At 37.7% G+C, this 22,614-nt stretch overlaps 1 protein-coding gene across 7 annotated transcripts in view; it reads right to left on the bottom strand.

The window, feature by feature from the left end:
• Positions 1–22,614, bottom strand: part of utrn (utrophin) — a 218,384-nt gene that overhangs the window by 19,648 nt on the left and 176,122 nt on the right. For all 7 annotated transcript variants that reach the window (XM_066700727.1, XM_066700779.1, XM_066700771.1 and 4 more), the window contains 7 exons: positions 22,155–22,229; positions 14,673–14,874; positions 13,723–13,808; positions 11,328–11,485; positions 9,952–10,118; positions 7,653–7,764; positions 3,462–3,598 (listed from right to left, as the gene is read on the bottom strand). In XM_066700727.1, coding sequence (XP_066556824.1) covers positions 3,462–3,598; positions 7,653–7,764; positions 9,952–10,118; positions 11,328–11,485; positions 13,723–13,808; positions 14,673–14,874; positions 22,155–22,229 — 937 coding nt within the window. The remainder of the gene's footprint in view (positions 1–3,461; positions 3,599–7,652; positions 7,765–9,951; positions 10,119–11,327; positions 11,486–13,722; positions 13,809–14,672; positions 14,875–22,154; positions 22,230–22,614) is intronic.

Here is a 22,614-nt window from a genome sequence, read left to right as displayed (position 1 = left end):
ATAGATCTAATTTGTTTAGAGATTCAGGCAATTCAAAAATTAATATAGTAAAGGTTTCACTAAACAAGGCATCTTACAGTTAGTTTGCATTTCATAGAAATAATCTGGCATCAAGATTCTACCTTGGGTGTTGAATTTTAGAAAAAAATTATGTAGTCAAATATCTATTTAGGCCCTTGTGCTCCTGTAAAAGTGTAAAGAAATTGTTATAGCACCACTACAGGATTTTTCAGAAGAGTACAATCATCATCGTTTGCCGATTTAGTTTTTACTGGGACACAGACATTAACAGTGCTTATTTTTAACTGTGTTAATTGTAAAGGTGTCATAGTGGACGACACAGGGTAGCTAGTACTCTTGTGAAAAATCACAAAGGAAGAGACCTTGGAGTCATAGAGGCTGCTCTGTATGGATGTCGAGAGCTAACCTGCACCGCATATTTGCAAGGCTAAGCTCTACACGGCAGCATTTATAGAAACAACCTTTAAGCTGCCTGAAGCTTTCCTAAGCAAACAAAACTGATTCAACATTTTAACTAGCTAGAATAACAAATTAGGTTCATTAAAAATAATCCTTAATAGTGTCAACATCCAGCAGCTGTGAAAAAAGAAAGTTAACTGCCAGGAATATAATGCTGCAAGTCTACACAAAGTAAAATACTGCCTGCTGCTCTGGGTTTGTATAACCTGCTCATTTTAATCCACTCTACTCTCATCGTTGACGTGATTCAGAAGCACAGACACATACACACAGTACAGGACTGATTATGTAGAATTATTTCAAAATGTAAAAATAGTCTCTGTAAAAGTCTCTCTCATGCTATGCTTTTACATGAGCTTGAGAATTCCAATTTTATTCCAAATAATGGATTCTTATATTAAAATGTCATATAATCACAGCTTTCCAAAAACTTTTTTTCTCCTTTTTAAAACACCCTTTTAGATGAGCCTATACAATCCTTTTTGGAATGTTTTATCTCATGTAAATGTACAAAACACATTGGATGAAACATGGACTTGTGGGCTTTGCTTCTTTCTTTTCCAGGGAATATTACGTGGTTTTCAGTAAGGTTTGAAAATGTTGTGCATACCTTTTCTGAATACATGCTGCATAAATGCAATATTCACAGGTGTATTATTGAATAGCATATATTTTTATAACACAGTCAATATGTCAATGCATGAAGCATTTGTGCCATGGCCACATATTCACATCGAAGTCAAACTGCAGGTAACAACTGTTCATTTAGGAATGGAAATGATTAAATGGCTGGCAGAGGGGGGTCATTCCCAACTGTCTCTGAAGGCCACCTGGCTGATGTCCAGAGTCTGAGCTCACAAGTGCCAAGTTTGTGCAAACTATCCATGGCTGACCAGGACTCTGACTAGAGCACAGTCTGGCACAACATGAAACATGAGAAGAGAGACACACAGTCCTTGCAATCCCCTCGAGTAAAGCGCAAGACCCCTTTACCCTCACTGCCTTATTCAAATTATGTCATCCAATCAGGCTTTTGTTTATTCATTTGATTTATATAGAAGAAGAAAAAATAGAAGGTTATAGAAATTGAACATTTTGAGAGATGGCAGTTTCAGCACAGCCATGTCTTACCTCCCCAAACTGCATCGCAGCCTGACCAGGGAGACGGGTATTGTGTTTTCTCATTGCCTTCAAAGCCATATGTATTCCCAGAACTGGGTGAGCAGAGGATGAGCAGCTCCAACGCCTAGGCAACACTCACATCCGTTCCCTGTCGACACACTCGGCCCATAACTGCCCTGGGCACATCTAGAAATAACCCCCTATGTTTGGAAATAAGTAAGTTGCCTTTGAAGGTGGATATTTTAGGCACCTGTGTTGAGGTGGACTCACTCTTGTGTTTCCTTCTCAGACGTGTGTGCCTTTTTAGAAAGAGCAACATTGCTCTTAACATTAGTGAGGTAAATGCCACAATGTGCACAACGTCATGCTTAATAGCTCATCTAAAGGGCAATGCCATCAAATGCTTTGTAGGCACGTTGGGAGAGGCTATAGAGATCAGCTTTTATGGAAATAATAAAATTAGGCAGAGCAGCACTATATATATACTGTTTGCCACCTAATGTCATTAATGTTTAAGGTGATTGAATTTCTACCTACAGGTCTGTTATATACTGTATATAACAGAGAGGTGTTTATATAAAAGCTGAAGGAATGTTTTTTTTTTTGTCAAATACAATTACCAGAAGGTGCTCTGCTTTCCCATTTTCTCAGTGACCCTTTAATTGGGCTCCTATCTGTATCTGATTCCTGCTAATTTAGAGAAGGAAAATATTTCTCTTTTGATAGAACCTCAGTAAGCCTTTTCCACAATAAGTGCCCCCTAATAATATTTAAAGCTAGATGGCAGCGGTTTAGTGATCTTTTCATTATTCACTGCTGTATTTTTATTGTCCTACCATATTGTTATTTCAGCAAGACACCAAACAAAGTTAGCAGTTCACACTTACAAATCTCTGTTTCTTAGTCTACTATGTAATAATAAATTACCCATATGGAAATATTAAGTTCTAAGGATCTTGCTTCTAAAACTGGAGCATAAACATTAATTTCTCTACTCAGACGTGGCCAACAGAAAAAAATGTGAAGCATCTTGACAAAGACTGCCTGCTGTCCATCTCTGGCAAAGGAAGGTAACCCTTCTGACTCTATAGTCTAACACATTTGATCTGTTATGGTTAAGTAGCTAATTCAATTATATTTACTTGTGCATGACACTCATTGACATACAAGGTGTCACGCAGGAAAAATTGTAAAACTTCCCTGGACTGTGTTTTATTATGAGATGACAGTGATAAGGGTTGTGTGATCAAGAGATGATGTGTGGAGCTCCAGGAGATGGCTCTGATAAGTCGAGAGTTATTGAGCCTCCATCTGTGCAGCCTTTTCAAGGTAATAATACTATTCAATGTGCACAATGATCCATTTAGATGATATGTACACTTGCGGTTAAGGCTTATATTATTTAAGTTATTTGTGAACTAACTTCCTAGCATAGCGTGTTCCAGTCACTGCTTATAAAGGACATCCGTGACACTGTTAACTGCAGTGGAAAATAAATGTGTAAGAAAATTGTGTGGACAGGAACAGAGTTGTGAAATTGGGGTGTCCGTATGTAAACAGGCAATTTACAGTTTGTTTGTAAAGGCTTAGTTCAGACTCGCTCCAAACTCAAATGCTGAGGCTACATTACTCACTTTCAAAAAGATTATTCTACAGAAAGCTACAGATTTACAACATCATCATATGCAACTTAAAATTCATTATGACAATTTATGTTGATCTTAATGGATACCATAAATCTAATACCTATATCAAGCTAGGGGCACTGACAAGATATACAACCTGCTGCTCAGAAATAGAGTGTGAGAAAAAAAGGAAACTTAATGAAATCTGACAAATCCCAATCATTCAGCACTTACGTCTCCAAGTTATCTCCCTCCAGGACAGTCTGGACGGGGAGGTATCCAAGCCGAGGATGTTTGGCGAAGTACTTCTTCGATCTGAATTTGTTTTTCAACACCTTTGTAAAATCTCGTACATCTTCCCCGGAGGTCGTCTGAAACATAAACAGATTTTTTCTCATTATTAGATTATGCAAACATGCTGCTTACATTTATCAAGAAAACATATTTATGCGAGCTGAAAGGCAGAGTCTGTAAGTGGATTGAGACGCTGCTCAATGCTGGTGCAATGCCAGGCAGAACAGCAGCCTCGATGGGGTTCATGGGGAACGGGAATGAGCTTCTTCAAGCGTTTACCCATCTTAAAAGTTAATTAAGGGAAACTGTAATGTGCTTCCTACTTAAAATACAATCACACCTATATCTAATTAACACCATCATACTTATCACAAGATTAAACAATGTCAAATCCTCATATTATTCTCTCTGAAGTATTGAAATGAGCTCAATCTCGTCCAACTTTCACAGCTCAATAGAAACAGACATTTCTAAATGGCATACGATCAGTACAGTCTGGTGGCCGATTATCTCCTCCGGATAATAATAATTAAAAACGTAAACAAACCAATCGGCACAAACTAGGTACAAATGAAAACTAAAGGGGTTATATTGACCCTCAAATCAGAACATTAAAATGTAAGGTGGAGAGGTTATATAGAAATTTCACATAGTTGTAAGTGCGTGAAATTAACTTTCAAGGAAAAATGAAAACAACCAAAATTTGATCAAATTGTACTTGGCTTTACATTAATATTAATAGACAAATATAGGATAATTAATTGAAAAAACGAAGTAGATGAATGATTCAATAGCATGGAGAGGAATACTGATGTCAGTCTTGATATTCTGTGACTGTCTTCCCAACAGGTTATATATATTTTATGTTCAGTTCTAAAATAGACTAGAAAAACCTCTCTTGGCAATAATCAAGACTTACCTTCTTGCTTAGTGCAAATTATACATTTATTTTTCTATGTATTTATTTTTACTGCTTAGTTGTCTTCTATTTTTGCTTACATGTTACTATGCTTAAGGCTATTATATATTCAAGGGTTTATGAGCATCTATTAATTAATAATATCAGTGAAAAACGTTTTATCTAAAAAATGCCCCATCAATTAGTCTACAGTCAACTGATACATTGACTTGGGAGACAACGTATGATACAAACTCGAAATTCGGATCAACTCATGTGAATCCCTGTCTCGCAGTCTGTCTTGACAGAAAGCAATTGGTAGCAGAATTTCATCTGATTAGAAAATGGTACAATGAAGAAATGCAAAGGATTAAAACATAAGCCATGTGTGTCCAATCCAAACAAAATAATGTCCTGAGTAAATCTTATTATGTAACCAAAGACAAACTGAACAATAACAAATCAATGTTACCTTCAAATCAAGGAGAAAAGGGTCATTTTCAATATGAAATTTGACAAGAGCCATAGCTCTTAGGTAACAGAAATGTATAAGGATTCGGGCCACATATATACTACATGTGGAGGAGAGAGTGCTAAAGTAAAGCTGAAAGCCCTGACAACTTGGAAGAAAAAAAATCCTGGGAAGAAATTATGTGATAAAGTAACTATACACTTGCTATCAAGACAGTTATTGTATTATTTACATATATTATATTAGTGCAAATAGCACTGCTTAACAGCTTATGGGGAGGTCTCAAGGTACTGTGGACTTATTACTTTTAAAGTTTTTGTAGCTCATATACATGGTGTGTATTATTGTAGTAATGTATTTATTTAGATTTTAGACCTTTTGTTTGGATCCAATGTTAATTATCCCCACAAACTGACTTCTTTAATTCTTTATTCAAATTTTTTCTCAGAACCTGAAAAAAACATTCACATCGGATTGATGTTACTGTGACTGATATTAAATTATGTCACAGAAGGTAACGAGCTAATGCAGAACAGTTACCTCACTAATCCCTCAATTATGTAACTGTACAGTATGTTATCCAGAAGACAAATCATATTAAAGTTAACTGCTATCATACGGGGGGGTAGTTTGCCATGTTTGTGGGACACACCATGACTGGAAAGATAGAGAGAACTAAGCATGAGAGTCTAAAAATCTCTGTATGGTTTAAGACTGAGTTCAAATGATTCGCCATTTAAAGAGCAGTCTATATTTAGCAGCTGTTCAAGTAGCAACAGGAGAGCAAGGAAAAAGTCAGAGCTCAGAATGGGAAGAAAGATTGCAACAGCAACTCCCAACTGGGATTTCAAAGCACAAGGCCATCTCAGGGCCTCAGCGATTGACCCACAGGGCCTGAGAGACGAGAAAAGACCAGGGAAAAACCAGCCAGGGCTTAACTCTAAACCAAAAAAAATAAAATGACCCAAGCTCAAAAGCTGTGTGAAAAAGGGGCAGGGTGTTTCCTATGCCATGCCTTTTCAATTCTAGTTTTTGTTTGTTTATGAAACGATAAAGCACCTACATGTGAATGTTTAATGTAATTTGTTCAATGTAATAGCACTCCAATAAAGAATAATTTATTGCCAGAAAAAGGCTCCAAACACTATGAGGTCATTTCACATGCAGGACTTCCAGGAACTTATTGCACCATTGCAGTACATTACATTCTTGGCTCCATTATGTTCGAAGAGCTTCATAGCCTTAGGAGTTTAGTAATTTTTTTTAATCAAACTACAAGAAAAACTATTCCATTCCATGAACTTAAGAGGTGATATTTATAGTATGGGAGTTTACTGACATTACTGAAAGGAGAACACAAAAAATAAATAACATTATCCGACAGTGGAACTGTGAATCAATCGCAGTAAGGTAAGTTTTTCAATTAAAAAAACTCAAACTGAACCAAACAAAGCTGGAAATCATCCCACTATGGACAACTGAAGCTATATATATATATATATATATATATATATATATATATATACACACACACACACACCGATCAGTCATAACATTATGACCACCTGCCTAATATTGTGTAGGTCCCCCTTTTGCCGCCAAAACAGCCCTGACCCGTCAAGGCATCGACTCCACTAGACCTCTGAAGGTGTGCTGTGGTATCTGGAATCAAGACGTTAGCAGCAGATCCTTTAAGTCCTGTAAGTTGCGAGGTGGGGCCTCCATGGATCGGACTTGTTTGTCCAGCACATCCCACAGATGCTCAATTGGATTGAGATCTGGGGAATTTGGAGGCCAAGTCAACACCTTGAACTCATGATTCATCAGACCAGGCCACCTTCTTACATTGCTCCGTGGTCCAGTTCTGATGCTCATGTGCCCATTGTAGGCGCTTTCGGCAGTGGACAGGGGTCAGCATGGGCACCCTGACTGGTCTGCGGCTACACGACCCCATACACAACAAACTGCGATGCACTGTGTGTTCTGACACCTTTCTATCAGAACCAGCATGAACTTTTTCAGCAATTTGAGCTACAGTAGCTCGTCTGTTGGATCGGACCACTTTTGATAGGTACTGACCACTGCAGACTGGGAACACCCCACAAGAGCCGCAGTTTTGGAGATGCTCTGACCCAGTCGTCTAGCCATCACAATTTGGCCCTTGTCAAAGCCTCTCAGATCCTTACACTTGCCCATTTTTCCTGCTTCTAACACATCACCTTTGAGGACAAAATGTTCACTTGCTGCCTAATATATCCCACCCACTGACAGGTGCCATGATAACAAGATTATCAGTGTTATTCACTTCACCTGTCAGTGGTCATAATGTTATGGCTGATCGGTGTATATATATATATACGATATATATATATATATACGATATATATATATATATATATATATATATATATATATATATATATATAGATATATATAGATATATATATATATATATATAGATATACACATACAATATGTTTATTGAATTATAGATTTCAATAAATACCCTTATCTAAAATAAATGAGGGATAATATTATGTTTTCCCTTAAATTCTTGTGTTCTGCTAATAAGTTTTCAGGGTGTTCCACATTCCCTTTGTGTAAGTCATTGATCTCTGTTGTGCTCCTTCCTAAATAAACAGAGCCAGTGAGGTATCACTGATGAATAACTGCAACGGTGCTGATGAATACGTAAATAAAGGAGATTGAATACTTGAAGGGAAAAAAACAAAGAAACAGGATCTCATTAAGAAGTACTCACGGGGGTGCAGTATTCGACCATGGGGTAGTTTAATTTATGGCCCTTGGCTGTGCGTCCAGAAAAGAAACAACTCTGGCAGACATCATAGTTGAAGTGTTTCAGGCTGCGGTACCTAGAAAGACATTTTAACATCCCTTTGAAGATTATTTCTTTGATTTCGACCGACTGCCAGCTCTTTTGTGACATTGCACAAAAAAAAAAAATCTCATGTTCCACTTCAGAATTGTATTGATTCTCTTTTTATTTCTATAACTTCAGTGTCAAGAAAAAAAATCTAAGAAATACCTATAAAGATTTACATTTTAGTTTTTTTTTGGCCGTCTAAGGGAATCAACATCAGCACTTCATAAATTAACATAAAAACAATCCACTGTAAACATTGGCTGACATCTTTATGTATCATCTTTAATGCAAAAGCAAGACATTGTATAATAATATGGGATTAATTCAGGATTACAGTGTGCATTCTAATGATACGATTATATTGGGCTTGATCAAGCTAAATAAGATGGACATTTCAAATCCAGCAAGCGACGTGAGACAGATATGTGGAATCTGCAGGGTCTGACTAATTTATCTTGACTGTCACATTTACCACTATTTCTCAGACATTTAGGTACAAGTTCTGCTACTTTAGGTTTCTGCTATACATACATACCTCTCATGATATACAGCAACTTATATAATCAGTACTAAAACATGAAACCCCCTTTTTTTTGGCATATAAATATATCAACCTAATTACTGAGTTTGATAACCAAGTCACTTTTACTGTCCTAATTTTATCCAGATTCAAAAAACAAAACAATTTTTTTAATGAACATCATAAGAGTGAAAGAAGCGAATATGAACTTATACAAATCAAAATTATTACAAAAGTATCATGCTTTCTATAACACTACAGACTCAGCCTGCTGCTAAGTGACAGTGGTCTAAGCCTGAGTTGCATTGTGGTAAAGTTAGTCTGATCCAATCATAATAGCTCTAAAGTAAATACAAATTAAAGACTAAGTTTCTGTTTCAAACATAAATAATTATATTGTTATTTTTCAAACTAATGTCATATAACTGTTGGTTAATGACTACTATGGTACTACAAAAAAAGGGCAGGCGATTGTTTGTTTTTATAATAATGGATGGGGCTGAGAGAATGATAAACAAATAAAACCTAAAGCTCTGATGACTTATGGAAAATAATGGCAAGGCAGACAGAAATTAGTATCTGATGGCCGAGTCGTCTATATTATAGTTCCCAAACACGCAACACAGAACCAGGTCACAGCTTTCATCTATTCAGCTGCAATTTATCACTGACACCTCAGCAAAGATTTCTGTTTTGTCAAATGTCAGCGGAAATGTATTACCTCTATGGATGAATTTTACCCAAGAAAGTGAAAAGTAGAACAAAATTAAAAGTACTTCCTCTTTGCAAACAGGTTATCTACTTTCAGGTTCACAGAGAGCATCCAGCACAAAAACAAGTAGACTACAGTAGGAAATGTATAGCTACTAATGTCATCATATACCAAGAAAAATATTATTTGGATTATTTTTAACAAGAACACAAGCTGGGGTCTGTCTCTGGACAGGGAAAGCCGTGCATGCTGTATAAATGGTTATTAGGGCTATGACCCAAATACTAGTGCTGGGGGAATAAATATAATTTGACCTACAAGCTCAAGTATTTATCTGGGGAGAAAAAATTGGAGACAAGCAGGAGAGCATGACCGCAAAGATCAATAAGACGTAGGTAACCAATTACTGTGACACGATGATGTCAGGTGTCAGCACAGAGGTGATTTTACTGCAGTTTTCCCCGACATGACACAGGGAGGAGGCTCTGCAAAATGATTTTGAGGAAAAGCTCCAGCTGAACTGTATGCTCTTTAACTATGACCTCTCTCTTGTTATGGGGTGTATATTTTCAGATTGTAATATCTCTGAAATGTACTGGGCACGGGCAACTAAGTAAATCCGTCTATGAGAGACAGACTGTCCTTCACGTGCTCTGGTAGAAACCCAGGACATGGAGTATCACTGGAAAACAAAGCCCACTAATTTACTGGTTGGTAGATGGTACAATGGTCCTCAAGTAGGTTTGTGGGGGGCACATATCTGTCTCTTTATGAATTCCAGGCACATGCAAACTTCAACACTATTTGAATTCCATTTAGTCTGAACTCACAGGGACAGAAATGCCCTGTGCCACCACTTCGAGGATCACTGAGCTAATATCTGGTAGGAATGGTTTCTGCTTTTCCTTTCGAAACCCAAACACAAAAGCTTCTCCTGAACTCACCTGAAGCCGACGATAGGACACTCTTTACAGATGTTACACTTTGCCTGGTGTTTTGCCGTCTCTGCAGCAGCCACACGATGCAGGACGGGCAGCCACACCATGGACTGAGGCTCCAGATGCATCCAGTCCACAAATTGCTTGGGCTCGATCTCGGCCTTATTATTGACCTGGCGAGGGAAAGAACACAACAACAAAAACGGGGTTAATAAAACACACTGCCACGGCTGGATGCAGAATCCTTTCCAAAGAGGCAGACAAAATAGATCTCTCTCACAATCTCTGCCTACAGTGAATTAAGAACACCTTTTCTTATTAATTACCCACAATTGAATTTGCTGAGAAAGAAAAAACAACACCATCACCACCCTAACTATGCATGCATATTCATACAAACCTGGGGGCTCAATCAGAATCTGAAAACATCTGTAAGTGTCCTGGCATTTAAATCTACATCTGTGTTAGCTCCTGTTAGAATTCTCTCTCACATTAAACTGTATGAAATCCTTCTGTCGCCTATTATCAGAACTAAAAGCTTCAAAACTTTTTAAATAAGGCAATGCAGTCTGCTCAGCTGCCATCTGTACCTTATTATTTAAACTGCATAAAAGCATGTAGAGAGCACTGATCTGATACAGGCGGCTGATAGGCTAGGATTAATCTCTCTATGATATAATATAGATATAGATTCAATAATACGCTATGAACTACATTATAAGTCTCAAAAAACGTAGCTCAAATAATCAGATACAGGATCACAGACAAGTGTTCAGATTAAAACACTTTACACCTTCCTTTTGTCCTAATATTTAAGGCTGGTCAGGCATTAGTTTGAAGGAAATAAAAGTGAATTTATTGTATCTTGATGTAAGCCAATAAGGCATTCATGACACCACATTAATATCACAAATAAAAGGAAAAGGTGAATGCAGACTTAATGGAGGGAGTAATTGCTTTATGAAGACATTGCTAATATTTATGCTGTCTGCAATGACAAGTAAACAGACTCCTAAGACTATTACCTGCAGCAATGCAATGAAATAACAATTTCTGAAATACAGCTCTAAAACTAAATCGTAGGAAAGCCAGTGAAACAGTTTGGCCCCACTGGGAAGGTAAAGCACAAACTGCTGACTCTGCTATCTGACTTGAGTAACTCCTGAGCTACTTTGTCAACTTTGTCAGCAACATAAAACTACCAGGAGTTACAGGAGGACAGCAGAGGGAAAGCCCTATGAAATATCACACTTATGGGGAGCAACAAAATCTTCTCTTCTCTTCCTTTGGGGTGTAATTGTTTACAAACAGATATGTCCCCAAAGATAACATGTTGCTCATGAGCTGAACAAGATATTGCCCCCCCACAGTTGCACACATACGTGCTGGAAGCAGCTTCGGACGCTGGGCTCGATGTTGCTGCCCCCAAAGGCGGCCACCTCGCCCAGCTGCCGGGGGATCTGGATAGCATCATGCAGGAGCAGGCCCAGCTGTCTCTGGTCACATGTCTCTGAAGGGGCGGCCACTTGTCTGAAGAGATCTGTAACCACATTCAACATGGATGTAAATGCAAGCAATCACAGAAAAAAGACTAAAGAAAACCTCCCCTTCCACTAGGCTCCTTCATTGCAAACTTCATGAACATCTCTCCGCCTCTCTGTCTCCTGTACTGCCACTGCTTTAAGATAAGGACATGAGCAGCAAGGTAGAGCGAAAAGAAAAATGCTGTGTATCCAAAGCATCATTCACTGAGCTCAACTAAACTGCTGGTTTTATTGCTTTACATTAAAGCATACAAACAATCATACATACAATCAGCTTTGCTAGGTAAGAGAATGTCTCCTGCTGCTGTTTTTGAGGAGTCAAATCATATTAAAAGGTCATCCCACAGTGGACTTTTACACCTTCCTGACAATGCCAGCCTCCGACAGGACCGTCTGCAAATGGCCCTGCTGACTGTGCTCGTATCAGCTGCGCCCTCAACTTGGCTCACCATCACAGCAGTACTACGTTAAGTGCACAGTTACTCTTTATAATTTGGCGGGGCATTTTATGGACCTTTTTACATTTAATTTGATTATTTTCATCATCAAAGCAGCCCGGACTTCCTTGTTCTCCATTATAATGAAAAGACGGGCAACTTCTGAAGCCTGACAACATACACCTCTGATGAACAGCCTTATTTATAGGACCATGTGGGAAGGCAGCATTCTGAATAAAGATGACTCGATTAAGTTCTTACATGGATGCTTTACTGAAGGGAACAAAACACCCACACTGACTTTACTGCTATCTCTCCAAATGACAAGGGCTAGTGAACCAGTTAATTAAGCATCAAGCAAAGCCTATGAATAAGTGACAGCCCACTCCATAAAGAAAAAAGGAGAATTCTCGGGAAAGCAACACCTCTACTGCAATATTTGTCACACATAGAAGTAAAGAGACTGTTTTATGTACATTTTATGAAGCCTTTCCTGAGATAATGTTATAAACGGCTCTTTCTTTCTGCCTTTGCAATGAAACTGGAAACACAGCTGGTAACGCCTTTTAGATTACAAAGTTGTTGTTTTCAGGCTTTATTTGTAAGAAAAACTTTTAGCTATGTTCACTTATAACAGAAATGCATCAATGTCACTCTTGTGTCCCCTGAACACACTACAGAGGTAATAGAGATACTGGTAATATACAGTACAGGTGATGGAATCCTGATGAGAATTTAACAATCCTTAAAGACCTGAATGAAGCCCATTAATCCACCATAGAGAGAAGGGTAATAAATACACTCTTTGTAGGTTCTAGAAGTGAGAGCAGTAAAATTAGTGGGCTGTTAAAGGAGCAAATCCTTCTAAATTTATTTCACTGAAGACGAAGAAGAAAAAAAACACAGAAACCAAAAGAAACCAGCTTTTGAAGTTTTCACTGTATTGTCCATGAAATCAGGTTTTGCGAATAACAGAATATTATTATGTTAGAGCAGATTGCTCATGGAACTGTAATGATAAGCAATATTTGTTTGCTTATGGAGAATAGAGTACTTTATTTAAATACTAAAATGACACTAATGCTCTGACATCAACAGCTTGTGCCAAAGACTAATGCCAATTTTTTTTTTCTTTTAACAGAACTTATGCTGAGCTCTGTAGGGGCCATGTACACTCAGTACTTTTGATCAATGGATAGATATTGTTCCTTTTCTTGCAGGATGACCTGCAACACATTTAAATTAACTCTTTTGTATCATTGCATGGCTCCTGGGGAATGTAACTGTCATATTGTGCATTGATTGATGATTAATAAGGCTTCATTTTACATTAGATATTTTATTATAAAATAGCTGTAATTTTTAACAATGCATCTGTGACAACAATTTTAAGAAATAAAGAGAATTGTGAGTTTGTGATTATTTGTATTTATCAAACCAAATTTCAGAGCAGCACATTTGTACACATTCCCCATTCATTCAGCACGATTCTTTTGTTTAGCATGAATTGTTATTGAACCTCTCTCTCGAACAAAGCGAGGTACACCTGTATATGCAAAATCCCAAACGATCACTTTCTGAACAGTATTGTTATTGTTTGTATTTCTCTGGTGACTGCGTTTGGGAGAAAAATATTTCTGCTAAGATAAGAAACATCATAACATTGTGTCGTCTCAACACTCATTTCTGAAGTGTGAAATTACAGCAATTGTATCATTAGAAATACAAAGGCAATGAGTGCACGTACAAGCCTTACCAGGGTCAATTTAAATCTTAAAAAGCATCATTAAACTTACATTTATATTTTTCTTCCAAATGCCCCTTGGAAAGAGAGAGCAGTCCAATCTTCATGGACAGCACCCTGATTTTCCCACTCCGACCACTATAGGGAAATAAAACCAAAAAAGACAAAACATTATAAATAAACACAAATTAGTAACACTATTTATCTTCAGACATGTTCTGCTACAGAATCAGATGAGCCTTTTGAAAAGCACTTTCTTAAAGATTTCAAAAGCACTTACGCAGAATGGATTTGCTTGATTAATATTTCAGTACAGAAAAACTTTGAGATAATGCTCAGGGATTTTCACTAGCATTCTCCAAGGGTTCGTACTCTTTATGTAATTTTACGAAGATTCTCTTGAGCAGATATCTATTTTTTTATTGCCGCAGGAGTGGATACTGTAAATATTTTATGACTGCTGAGCTCCTTGCAATAAATCCCTATTATTCCTTAGTTGGAATATTGAGACCTCAGATTAATGTTGTTTCCAAACTGTTTTAGTTAGCAAAATACATAATTAAATAAATAAATTAAAATGGCTCACGTTAATACAGTTGTTTATTGTTGAAAATATATGTATTGTTCTTTCCCCCTTGCCTGCCCCCGCCCCAAATTAAACCTTTCACAAACTTATCTGTAGTTTAATTAATATCTATTATTATAGTGCTTTTCAGTTTTATGACATTGATTTATTTTACTTTTTTAAAGTGCATTTCAACATTATTCCCTACAAACTAACCTGAATGATTTTTGGTATTTCTGGATCGATCCACAGCTCGAAAGATATGAACTCACTGCCCTGTACAAGCATCTCTGACCTGCCATGGCTCACTCCAAATACTCAAACCTGCCTGCGCAGGCATTACACAACATGAAGAACAAAGTCACAGAGCACAGGGTGGTTATGACACCTTCACATTAACCGTAATGCTTACACAAATGAAAAATGGGTAAACTTACGTATCATACACATTGAGAAGCCAGTTTAAACACATGTCGACACACAGTGGCACATTGACAAGGTCCTTGTGTTCCTGCTCCAGCCCATCGTAGATTGTTGTCAAGCAGTTGATGACATCAGGGACGTTGAGGAGTTGGTCGTTCTGGGTGAGTTTGTGCTGTTCAAAAATATTCTGGGCCACGTTCAGTTCCAATAAATCCACTGCAAGGGAAGGTGAAATTGAGTTCACTTTAAATGTGATCATCTTTAATGAAACTTGAAAATCCTTAAGCTACAGAATCAAAAGAGATGAATACTGCCATGGCTGAGCAGACAGTGAGAGGAAGCAGTCTGGTAGCAGGAGCTTAGTTTTGCATGCACAGCACCATCGCTGTTCATTAGTAGTAATGGTGAAATAATCCCACTATATTATATGTAATATTCCACTTGTTTCAATAGCTTCATCTGTCTTTATGAACAGCATATTCCAGAGATTACATCACATCACCAAGTCTCTGAAAACGCCTAGTGAGACAGATTGTTATAAAGTTGTGCCATAATGTTTCGGTACCCAGGATTAGAGTCTGAGACTGCTGCAATTACTGAGGTATTTGTTAATTTTGTTTATGTCCAAAACAAGAATAATTTGATATTTAAGGTCAACACAGTGCATCCCCCTGTCCCTAGTGGTACAGTGCATATACTGGCACAAGATACATTTTTGATGGATGTTAAATGCTTCCAAAGACGCCTCTGAGCAAATCAGTTTGGAGACTTAACACTGAGCCCTTCTTAAACCCAAAACAAAAATTCAAACAGGATGCAGCAGTCTGGTTGCAATAAGACTGTGCCTGTACAGAATAAATAAATAAATAAATAAATAAATAAATAAAGGCCACCAAGACATCAAGCAAGCACCGCGTCTTAAAAGAATTAACCGACACAGTGACTGCTGCTCACTAATGTGTTAAGGTTCGCTAGACCTTAAGTGTCTGGAGTTCAGTGACTGGTTGGCCAATGGCATAAATGATGGTGTCAGAACTGAGGACTGAACCTCTGAGCTTCATAACAAACAAATTATTATCATTATGTTTTTATGTAAACCAAACCAAAATCTGAAAACAAAAGACTTTTAAGGACATTTAATGACAAGTAAATGAAACCCAATTCACATGCAGATCCCTTTTCTTTCAGGAGTGGAGTATCAAGTGTGAGGGGTATATTTAGGATGTTCAGGTGACAAGTAACGCAATACGACTGTACTGTTTGTAAAAGTCACACCACAGAAAGTGCACACCTTTAAGGCTGGCGAGATATTCAGCTCAGATCAGTAAGATAAACTGATCATTTTAATGTAACATGAAAAGTAAGCAAAGTGTCTGTGTTGACTAGCTTACTACTGGTTTTACAAAACAAACTCAAAATGAAATTGCCACAAATGTCAACACAACAGAAGAGAATAAAAAGGATTACATTTAATGGGGAATGTAAAAAAAATATAAAACCTAGAAAGAAAGTGCCGATGATGTACACAACTTCATTTTGTTACTTTCAATAGTTGCTTAAAACAAAAGCTGATGAAAAATTAATCAGATGGCTTCAATTACAAAATGCAATTTGATCGGCACTCCTGATGTTCATCTGTACAGTTTCCTTACCCTCCCCGAACAATTATACAAAGGAAATTACATGGCTGTTGATGTTCTGGTCTGGAGTACAGAAATAGCCTTTGAACAATCTGAGGAACGCATTCATTTGAAGTGATTTTTTAAAGTAAATCGAGGTTACAAGTACACTACTGAAGGCTTACAAAGTGATGCCTGATGTAGGAGGTGTAGGTTTAAATAACTCAGCTAAATGTCAACCAGTGACTACAAAGAAAACAGGAGTACTTATTTTCTCTTCAGAGGATAAGATTTTAAAAAAAATCTGCTTGATGAAACACCTGTTTTTAGAACTATTCCCCAAAGAGACGCACGAAGACATCACAGTACAGCAGCACTGGACACATCCCTTCCGGTTTATTTACAGTGAGGGAAAAAAGTATTTGATCCCCTGCTGATTTTGTACATTTGCCCACTGATAAAGAAATGATCAGTCTATAATTTTAATGGTAGGTGTATTTTAACAGTGAGAGACAGAATAACAACAAAAAAATCCAGAAAAACGCATTTCAAAAAAGTTATGAATTGATTTGCATGTTAATGAGGGAAATAAGTATTTGACCCCTTCGACTTAGTACTTGGTGGCAAAACCCTTGTTGGCAATCACAGAGGTCGGACGTTTCTTGTAGTTGGCCACCAGGTTTGCACACATCTCAGGAGGGATTTTGTCCCACTCCTCTTTGCAGATCCTCTCCAAGTCATTAAGGTTTCGAGGCTGACGTTTGGCAACTCGAACCTTCAGCTCCCTCCACAGATTTTCTAAGGGATTAAGATCTGGAGACTGGCTAGGCCACTCCAGGACCTTAATGTGCTTCTTCTTGAGCCATTCCTTTGTTGCCTTGGCTGTGTGTTTTGGGTCATTGTCATGCTGGAATACCCATCCACGACCCATTTTCAATGCCCTGGCTGAGGGAAGGAGGTTTTCACCCAAGATTTGACGGTAAATGGCCCCGTCCATCGTCCCTTTGATGCGGTGCAGTTGTCCTGTCCCCTTAGCAGAAAAACACCCCCAAAGCATAATGTTTCCACCTCCATGTTTGACGGTGGGGATGGTGTTCTTGGGGTCATTCCTCCTCCTCCAAACATGGTGAGTTGAGTTGATGCCAATGGAGTGCTCCTAATCTCGGCTCGTTACCTGTATAAAAGACACCTGTCCACAGAAGCAAGCAATCAATCAGATTCCAAACGCTCCACCATGGCCAAGACCAAAGAGCTGTCCAAGGATGTCAGGGACAAGATTGTAGACCTACACAAGGCTGGAATGGGCTACAAGACCATCGCCAAGCAGCTTGGTGAGAAGGTGACAACAGTTGGTGCGATTATTCGCAAATGGAAGAAACACAAAATAACTGTCAGTCTCCCTCGGTCTGGGGCTCCATGCAAGATCTCACCTCGTGGAGCTTCAATGATCATGAGAACGGTGAGGAATCAGCCCAGAACTACACGGGAGGATCTTGTTAATGATCTCAAGGCAGCTGGGACCAAAGTCTTGTATCCCATTCCAGCCTTGTGTAGGTCTACAATCTTGTCCCTGACATCCTTGGACAGCTCTTTGGTCTTGGCCATGATGGAGCGTTTGGAATCTGATTGATTGCTTGCTTCTGTGGACAGGTGTCTTTTATACAGGTAACGAGCTGAGATTAGGAGCACTCCCTTTAAGACAGTGCTCCTAATCTCATCTTGTTACCTGTATAAAAGACACCTGGGAGCCAGAAATCTTGCTGATTGATAGGGGATCAAATACTTATTTCCCTCATTAACATGCAAATCAATTCATAACTTTTTTGAAATGCGTTTTTCTGGATTTTTTGGTTGTTATTCTGTCTCTCACTGTTAAAATACACCTACCATTAAAATTATAGACTGATCATTTCTTTGTCAGTGGGCAAACGTACAAAATCAGCAGGGGATCAAATACTTTTTTCCCTCACTGTATATTGTGACATTCTCATGCATTTTGCTTAACAAGATATTCAATTATTTATACCTGTTAAGATACAGGCAAATGAGCAAATAACAGATACGATTTAATGACCCTTGCCCGGCATATCTGAGTTTTCAGTTTTCTTAACTAGCACACCTCTTAAAAAGAAAAAATAATTAGATGAGACCAGTAGTTTTGTTTTTAATTAGACTGCAAACCAACAACTGGCATCTTAAATGCGTAAAAGTTAGTGAAGCAGTGTTTTGTGAAGATTGGCTGGACTAATAAAACCCACAGAGAATTCAAGGGTAAACAGGAGAAAATCCTACAGGATGTGGACCACACAGGGAAAAGATCAATCGTTTGTGCACACACACCCTGGTCTAGTTATCATCAAAAGAACAATTCATTAACTAATGGTATTGAATCACAACAGGAAAATAAGGTAAGTTTTGTCTGTTCTGTACTTAAGAATGCAAAAATGTTCTAAACTGATTAAAGCAGATGTATTGCTTACATATCCTTTTCAGATCGCATTCAGGAGATTTTATGATTGAGTAAATGACAATAGTATATCCAACAATACATATAAATGAGGCACTACCTGGGGAGAATGGAATTGTACATCAGAAGAGAAGGGATGGCTAAACTTCTGAACATAAATGTGTACTTTCATATGATTGCCAAACTTGTCCTCTCGTGTATTTCCTTTATCAGAGCTTAAGTCTCTCCTGAGATACTCAGCACTTATTCAAAAATCATACAATGAAATGCTCTGAAGTGCCAGTTCTTCAGTGATCGTAAAACTGCAGATGCAACTGCGGTTCTCTGAAAGAGGATTTCGCCATCACTTATATGGCCTCAATATCCCCTTTATTTGATGGCTATTCTCAACTGTCTAGTATGCAACAGTCTGTGATATGAATCAGTGTTATTGTGCATGCCATCAATTGTGTTTGCAGCATAATTAATATATGCTGTAATTCATGTTTAGGATTACACATATAGTATAATTTGACTAATATTCTCTTTTGTCTCCTGAGGTGGTGGCATTATCACCAGTAATCACTTTTTTCATTAGACTATATAATGACAGTTTCCTAATTAAACACTATTTGTCCTTATTAACTACTAATGTGTACTATACATACAACATTGGAGCTGTAGGGTCTTATGAACACATTCATAATATAATGCCAACAAACAAAGATGATGCCATTATGTCTAATTTTTACATACAAGTAGAATTTCTTTAGGTACACTTATTGTAACTCTATACAGTTAAGATATCTCTTAAAGTGCTTAGAAAATGTTGCTTTCTATGCCACACAGCTACACTAAATCTGAATTACAAGCACCACTAAAAAGCTCTCGGAGCAGGAAGAGGGTGTGTTTCATTGCAATCTGTAGACACGTTGCCCATGTGTAACCTATGTGATGTAAAGCTAGTTGACAGCTAAGCAGTTACACTGCCAGCTGATGAGCTAAAAAGTCTCTACACACTGGCGAAAAGGTAACCACTGAAACACTAAGATTAAAATGCAGCAACTGTACGGAAGTTGAGCACTGAAATCGACCCATTAGTGCTTCATGCATTTTATTCCAATCCACATACAGCCACTGCAATACTGTATCAATGGGCAGCATGTATAAAATGTAATGCAGCACACAGTGAACATACTTATATAAACAGTGAAGTTGCAGACACAGAGTCAGCTAGGCTGGAATGATATACATTTTCCCTTTTTCATACAACAGAATTTCAACATCCTTTTATATATAGAAATAAATACATTTGCATACATCCATTTGCAGGATAGCTTGTTCTTTGCCTGAGTATAAATATGTATTGATACACATTTTATAAGGGCAATATTTACTTTCTCAATTCTAAAATTCAGAACACATGAATAGTGAGTCAGAATGGCTTACACTTAGTATAATATAAAATATTAGTATAATAAAGTATTGTTTTTTCTAGTAGTGTTTGGAAATTTTAAGTTAGTAAATGCTGACGTCCACAGAGTCGTGCTTTGCTGCTGTTGTTGATTCTCACCGACACTCTTTAAACTATTTTTTTGTCACTTCAGAAATAAATCATTTCTTACCCACAAAACAGCACAAGGCTCCAGTGCGAATGTCTTGTCAAGCACACATCAGTCACACATCTTCTGAGCAAACGAGCCTGTTTTGGATGCAAACTCCAGCCTTTGGCAAGATGATTTATTATGCAGAAGCTAACGGCAGCAGTTTAACCTAATTAGGTGTTTAATGGGATTCTGGCTTGTCTATTTCATGGTGTGAGCTCAGTGGAGAAGCAGTCCAACTACTGAGATGCAATGCAGAACAAAAATTTTAAATGAGTAATAGCACATCTGCATACAATGGGATTACATGTTCCCATAATAGCAAATGTGATGTAATACAGGCAACGAAGTGTAGCTGTTAATACAAACACTCAAGAAAAAAAGTCAGAAAAAAAAGTTAATAGCATCCCTATAATTTCACAGTTTTTTACTAATTTAATTAAATACATCTACTTCTTTCCAAGCAAAATGGTGGTTACTTGCATTCCTGAACATAACGGGTGTTAATGTTTGAAACTGCCTTATAATAGTTTCCTCTTCCTGTCCTACTCTTCATTTGCAATTTTATAGCTAGTCACTTAGTCATTGGCATTAAAAGGGTGAATCAGATTCCATGTCTCCAATATGATGTTTTTTTTTTTTTCACGGTACAGGTTAATATTATAAATGCAAAATGGGGATAAGTTTAGTCTGATGGGACTCTTGGCTTGCAATTACTTACTTGCACTCCTTTTCTGTGTTAGAAACTGCTATACAATCCACTTGCGCATCCTGCTCACCAGTTAACCACACTCCCACACTTTAGTGCTACCAGCTACAACAGAGTTTAAATTTATCTCCAGGAGAAACCACTGCTGAAATTGGAGAAATTTTCTCGGCTCACAAGTATGCCAAGGACCACTGACCTTTCACAGACCTGAGACTGCTCTGCTATAAACAGCCTCCAACTTGAACCGACAAGACCCCTATGGTTAATCATTCCTGTCCCAAATGTAAACCTGCACTTATCTAGATTTAAGTAAATGCAAATAAAGTACTCAATTTGCTGTGGTTCGCAAATATTAAAGAGGCTAATGGAATGTGTCTTCTTCGCTATAAAACAATTATTTACAGGCTGCAAGAACCTGGGTGACTAAGGCCGTTTCAAGATCTACTTCTCCAGGTAAAAAGAACTAATTTGCAAACAAGCATAGGGGGGAAATGAAGAAGAAGAAATAACAACTTAAAATATAGCATAAAGCTGACAATCTAAAAACCCAAGCGCAGGCCATATCACTAAAGACCTTTCCACGTTAACACTTGCTCAATTATAGTCTGGCATAAAAAATCTCATTAGGGCAACAATTGCCATCATAATCTTGTGCTATTGTTGCCTGCTCAGTTTTACATCCTAAGGCTACTTGTCTGGCACACCATTTTTCTTGGTCGTTGCACAATCATAACCGACTATGATCAGAATACAGAATGCAGAGAAATCTGGCAACGAGACGGGTTCTGAAGAAAGAACCAATTAAACATATTACTTCTTTGTTCTTCCAGCTGTATTAGGAGGAAGTACTTTATGTAGCTTTCCTACATTATGTCATTTACAAATCTTTACAACACTTCATTCACTAAAAGAAAGCCCGATAAGCACCTATTTAAAGAAGAAAAAAGAAAACACAAAAAACTGCATAATGTGTAAATGTTGTTTCCTAATTTGGTTGGGCAATGGCTTTTGCAATTTGTATTTACAAATGAGGTACCGAGGTTGTGATGAGGTTATATGATTTGCTTTGAGCAGACTGATATCTGGACACAGCAGAAGGTATATTAACAGACACTTACAGCAGAGTGCTTTCTGTAGCCTGCGGATCTTCATTGCTGTTCGGTAGGCAGAAAAGCGCACATTGTTCAAATCAGCTACAGGGGAAGGAAAACAGAAAAAAACACCATTACATTTCAAATACCAACCAAGAGGGTCAGGCTTTAATAATAATAGTAATAAGAAAACACTGAAACGGTAATATTTTGTTAATATCAATGGAAACCTAAAACAATTACTGTACAGTTCTTCAGTTCAAATTAAGACACATTTATTAAAGATGCACAATTTACACAAGCTAAACTAAAATATCCAGTCGAGCGCCTGTAACACTCCAGAGAGATTCCTTTACGCTGTATATCCCTCAATTAAAGTCTACTGGCTGTGTATCTGTTACATTCTCAGATTGTTTATTAGAAGACACCCCTGTATTTATTTTTACAAGTTATACAGCAATACAAGTCTCTCTCATGAAACTTCCAA

The sequence above is a fragment of the Amia ocellicauda genome, chromosome 1 (genome assembly GCF_036373705.1).
Source record: "Amia ocellicauda isolate fAmiCal2 chromosome 1, fAmiCal2.hap1, whole genome shotgun sequence".
Lineage (NCBI taxonomy): Eukaryota > Metazoa > Chordata > Actinopteri > Amiiformes > Amiidae > Amia > Amia ocellicauda.
The sequence above is the reverse complement of the archived record's forward strand: the minus strand, read 5'-3'. Positions and strand labels throughout refer to the sequence as shown.